The sequence below is a fragment of the Physella acuta genome, unplaced genomic scaffold (assembly GCF_028476545.2).
Source record: "Physella acuta isolate Inbredline_101_S28 unplaced genomic scaffold, ASM2847654v3 ptg000073l, whole genome shotgun sequence".
Lineage (NCBI taxonomy): Eukaryota > Metazoa > Mollusca > Gastropoda > Physidae > Physella > Physella acuta.
The window spans coordinates 242,211-247,534 of NW_026731593.1; the positions used below are offsets into that span (position 1 = coordinate 242,211).

Genomic DNA, 5,324 nt, shown 5'->3' on the forward strand with positions numbered 1-5,324 from the left:
ATCTTCTGTAAGTGATCGTGGAAACTGTTAAGCAGTTACATCAGACAGAGTTGTAACCTAAGGCTATAGTACACAATTGAAGCTTAGTCTAGCGTTTATTTCAACGTATTTCATTATAGCATTGTAAGAGTATTAATTTTCTATGTTGGTTTTATTTTGTTTGGGGTTTGGGGGGGAGTTGGTCGTGCTTTGGGGTTGGCAGTGGAAGTCCCCCACTTCCCTCGCAAATACGACAATTGCGATATTTGTTCAGATAAATGTATTTACAGACATTAAAAAAAACAACTTTGTAATTAAACAGAACGGCAGTACAAACATTAATTTCATATATAGTGTTACAATTTAAACTTTTACAACATTGAAGAAAATCTTTAAAGTATATTCGATGGATATTTATTTTGATAATCATATTATAGTTTAAGGAATAGCATTATATAACATAACTAGTATATAAACATTTAAATCTGCCTAATATATCCAAAATACTTATAGAAGAATGTAAAATTAGACATCAGTTATGAGAATATAGTTGTCAAAAATAAAGCTTTCAATAATGCTGGACTTATTCCTAATTTTGCTTGTATTTTTTATTTTTATTAGTTTACATACATTTCTTTAAAAGAATACACAGGTTCATGGTAATATTAGTACAAAGCAGCAAAAATTCAAATGGACTGAAATGTAATTCTAAAGTCTAATATAAAATATTTCTGCTTGGAAAAAAATGTGTTTGTTTTTTGTGAAGTCCAGTTTGTTGTCATACATTGTAAGAAAATATAATCAATATAACACTGTAAAACATCTGTCTAAAGTCACTGAATATATAAGACATATAAATTCATCACATACTACATGCGAGTTGTTTTAATGAATATATGTTTGTAATATGAATGGATAAAATGAAATCAAGTAACACCTTGATATGGCACCAATTCAGATTTAGGAAGGATTATAGGTACAAAATTTGAGCACGTACTATCATGGCCCCAGTAACGTATGTTGTTGAAATAACCATCGAGCTGATACTGTAGTTTTTGTTCGGCGGATTCGGTGTTTGCGTTCTGACCAAAAATAATCAGCTTTTGTCTATAGGTAAGAGCTCCGTGTAGCTTCCTATGTATGGTCCACAATTTGATCACATATTTGAAAGAAACTGTGCTTCCTGATAAACAAATAGACCACAAATTTCCATTGGTTTGTAAAACGTAAGTATAGTTGTCATCACTGAAACTTATTATCTGTTCAGCTGGTCCATTCAATTGTTCTAATTCTGTTAATTCCTTGGTTAGAATGTCCAGCTGATGCACACATGTTTTTTCTACGCCATTGACGGTCACTGAACAAAAAATCAAAATTTTCCTCTTATAAGTTAAAGCATGTTTCACAATTAATCTGTCCGGTAGTTTGGTAAATTCTTCAACTTTTGTGTTGCATTTTTGCTTCGTTATTGTGTACATTGTTGTATTCGCCTTGTTCAAAGCAAATATGCAATCTTCGTACGAAACTAAAATCAATTCACGTCCTTTTATGTGCGCTACTTTCTGCCAAGACTTGCCGCTTAAAACATAGAGAATGCTGGTTCTCTTAAACTTAGCATTGCTTCCAGTCATGTACAAATCCGAGTCAAACACAACAAATGCTACATTCGCATTTACAGCACTATTAGCTGCACACGTGTGAATTTCTTCAGTAGACGCGGTTAGTGTATAAATTCTGCTGTTATCAATACACACAAGACCACAGTGTTCAAATTCACCACAGGCACGATGTATAGATGCAGTTAGCCATTGTCCCTGGTTATGTGTTGTGTTATACAATACAGCATTTTCAATGATATCTTTAGCTTCAGTATTACCAATTAGCTGATGCTTTAAAAAATGCTTCAAGAGTGGGGTAGTTACGAGACACGTCCTTACAGACTTCAGTAAAGTTATCAACACTTCGATTCTTTTATTTTCATTTGTCTCTACTTCACTGTCGTTGAACTCATCAAGACTATCAAAATCTGTCAAAGTATTTTCCACGCTATTTATACCGGAATAAGCTTGATTACAGTCTTTAGTTAAGGAGTTTTCAGAAACATACTCAATCCACCTCATTACCGTCGCAAGAACTGTATCCTCAGAACTCACCTTTAGATCATTAGAGCCAATCAACTCATTGAAGTCATTGAATTCAAGGTCCATTAAAACATCTGTTCCACTAACTTCATCGAATTTTTCCAGCAGAAAAGTTTTCCGAATATCTAAAACTTTTTTGGAATTTAAACTTTTGGCGGTTTTAAAAATGACCTCAAAGTTTTCAAGCGCGATAACTTCGCAAGCAAAATCCTCGCAGTTTTGCACAATAAAATCTACCTGAAGTTGATCAGCTGCCTGCCATACTTCTATAAACTTGTCCGACCTTAAATCAACCTCTCCGGTGTACAAAGACTTTAAAATAAATTGAAACGTTGGAGCTGACATCCCACTTAGAGTTACACAACCCTCTTTCTCTTCCTTCATGTTTGATCTAAAAAGTGCTCTGAAGAAATGTGACGACGCTGCCAGAATAACACGGTGACATCGAAAGTTTTCATCTTCCACCTTTACAGAATAATCAAATAACTCTTTTTCTTGTAGGAGGCTGTCTGTGTTTTTCAAAACTGTCTTTGGGTTTTCAAATTTTTTGCTCATCTCTTATTTTTACAGTAGAAGATTGAAGCCTAAAAAAAATATAAAGATTTTGTTACTTCAATTACTCAATAGGGTTACTTCAATAACACAGAGAAACTGTTTAAAAGATTATTTCATGCAATCAGCGTTTTAAAGATGTGTTGTTCAAGTATTTTAAAAAGTAGCTTCAGCATGTTGACGACAACATTCAACATAAACATTATCAGAAGCTTTAGAACAAATCTTTTTTTTTAAATGCTAAGAATAAGTGAAATAAAAACATTAACGTGTTTATAAAGACAAAACGAAATACGTCGTCATTAGCTGAAAGAGAAGGCAGTGACGAAAGGGATTAGACGTGTCAATACATCAGGTGATAGGTCAAGACTGTTGTCAAGTAGACGAATAGGTTAGTAATGAGACGTGTCCTAGAAAAAAAAGATTAACTCTATTACCGCTAGCCCACACCGTCCCATAATCTCAAGATACAACGTCAGAAATTACCTGGTAATTTTTGTCGAGTTTTGTCAGCGTCAGTTACTGTAAACCATAGTTTATTTGACCGTTAAAATATTAAATAAACGCAATTCTCCAGAATGGAAATTGCGCTAAAAATCTAGTGTAATAAATTAAGGTTTTATCTTTAATTGATGTAATTGAACAATTGAGCAATTATGAAAACAGCTTGCACAAAAATATCAACAAATAGTAGATTTATAATTTGCAACACTTGGATATAGATTATAGATCTAGTAAAAAATGACGACTAAATTTACAAAAACTAAAACAAACGAAGGATCCAAATTTACAAACGCTTTGTGTTTCAAAAAAGATAATTACAGTACCTTCCGGTGTAGTTCGGAACGGTGCGGAAAACTAATTACATTTTTTACTGCTAACCTATTCTGGAATAATAACCTGCGCTTTATCTACATCGTGAGTTTACACAGATCTAGAGTGACAGACTACTAGATTCTAGACCCTTTTCAACTAGGCTGTCGAATGCTGATGTTTGCACATTGATCTATTATAGATTTGCAGCTGAAAACCATAATTTTATCATAACTTACCAATATATTGTATCCAATATATAAATATGTTAATTATAAATTAAACGCTAATGTTGTTTTCATGATTTTTTAAAATCCAGTCTTGACGTTTGATGGCATACGATTCAAGTATGTCAGAATGTAAAAAGTTTGATACGCTGCGACAGTATGGTGCGCTCCTAAGTTCTATAAATACTTCTGTGGTGTGCAAAAGTGGTACACGTTGTAGTGAAGTGTATATTCGGACGGGGACAGAGTTTCTTTCATGCATCTCAACATGCATTTCTTCACATACTTTTACCAGTGTCCCCGCCGCCCCCCCCCCCGGAAATTTGGTCCCCTTCCCCTATTTTCGGCATATGCCGAGATCACAGAAACAAGTGAACTCTATTTCACCTTCACCGTGGACTTTAAGGGTGAAGAGGGTACTTAAATTACTTCTCGCTAAACTGTTTTTTTAAATAGTAGATTAATAATAAACTTTATATATAGGCCTATTTCATGCAAATACTGTAGGAAAAGAAACATGTAATCTTTTCAGTGGCGTAGCGACCCTTCCCGGCGCCCGGGGACAAACTATTAATTTGGCGCCCCCCTCGGGAACAAACCTTCAATTTTCAATTAGCACCCCCGCCCCCTCAAACTTTCCATTTGCACCCCCCCCCCATATATATTTTTATATTCATAATGCAAAACTGCACCTAAAATGAGATTTTAATTTGTTTTTCCAACCCATTTTGGCGCCCCCTAAGGTCGGCGTCCGGGGACATATGTACCCCCCTGCCCCCCCCCCCCTTCGCTACGCCTCTGAATCTTTTATGATAGGTAAGGCTCCTGATTACCGCCACACTCATGCCAACACAACAAATCTCATTTAACAGCAATCCAGCCACTAATTAGTTAAGTCACAAATATAGATTAAAAGTCGAGTGAATACAAACGACATTTGACAACAATTCTCAGCATGTCTCCGTGAGATGAAAAACTTGAAATAATGTGATTTAAAGATCAAAGGGCACTAAATGTATTCCTCTTTGTAGGGGAAATAATTCAAATAAAATTAATTGTGTTGATAGAAAAATGCATAATTAAGGTGAAAATTGTTAAAATATTTTGTTCCTTCAAAAAGGTAGTTAGAATATTATATTGGTTTCAAAAATTTGGAAAATTAGGATGACCTTCAATTTTTAATTATATTTTTATCTCTTTTACCCGTATGTCGAACAATGTAGTTTTATTTCCTTACTTTCTTTTAAAATAAAAGAACTATCCGTTGAACAGTTCTTATGTATAGTATAGTTAGATTGTTGCTGTTTGCGATATTGTTTATACACATAATAAACGTATTACACCAAAAGAAAGGGAAGTAGCATACAGATTGATTTTTAATACAACTCCAGTTTCACGAAATACAAAGTCAAATCAAAATGTTAAAATAACATGTCAAACGTGTAAACAAAATATACAAGAAACTGAGAAACACATTTATTTAGATTGTATATCAGTACAGAAAGCAAACACTTGCGAAAATATTAAATACCACCAATCAAACAGCCACAACAAATAAAGTAATCACACTTAATTTAATTAACACGACTAGACAAAGAACAGAAGACGAAAA

General features: G+C 34.0%; 1 protein-coding gene across 1 annotated transcript; it reads right to left on the reverse strand.

Moving 5' to 3' along the window:
* Positions 1-313: 313 nt before the first annotated feature.
* LOC131952711 (uncharacterized) lies at positions 314-3,856 on the reverse strand. Its single transcript, XM_059315509.1, has 2 exons — positions 3,725-3,856; positions 314-2,704 (listed from the first exon to the last, which is right to left on the reverse strand). The coding sequence occupies exon 2, from the start codon at positions 2,673-2,675 to the stop codon at positions 906-908; it is 1,770 nt and encodes a 589-aa protein (XP_059171492.1). The 5' UTR covers positions 2,676-2,704; positions 3,725-3,856; the 3' UTR covers positions 314-905.
* Positions 3,857-5,324: the final 1,468 nt, after the last annotated feature.

What these genes read in the sequence shown, in the direction of transcription:
- LOC131952711 (XM_059315509.1), bottom strand. Translation starts at nt 2,675, where the DNA reads ATGAGCAAAAAATTTGAAAACCCAAAGACAGTTTTGAAAAACACAGAC.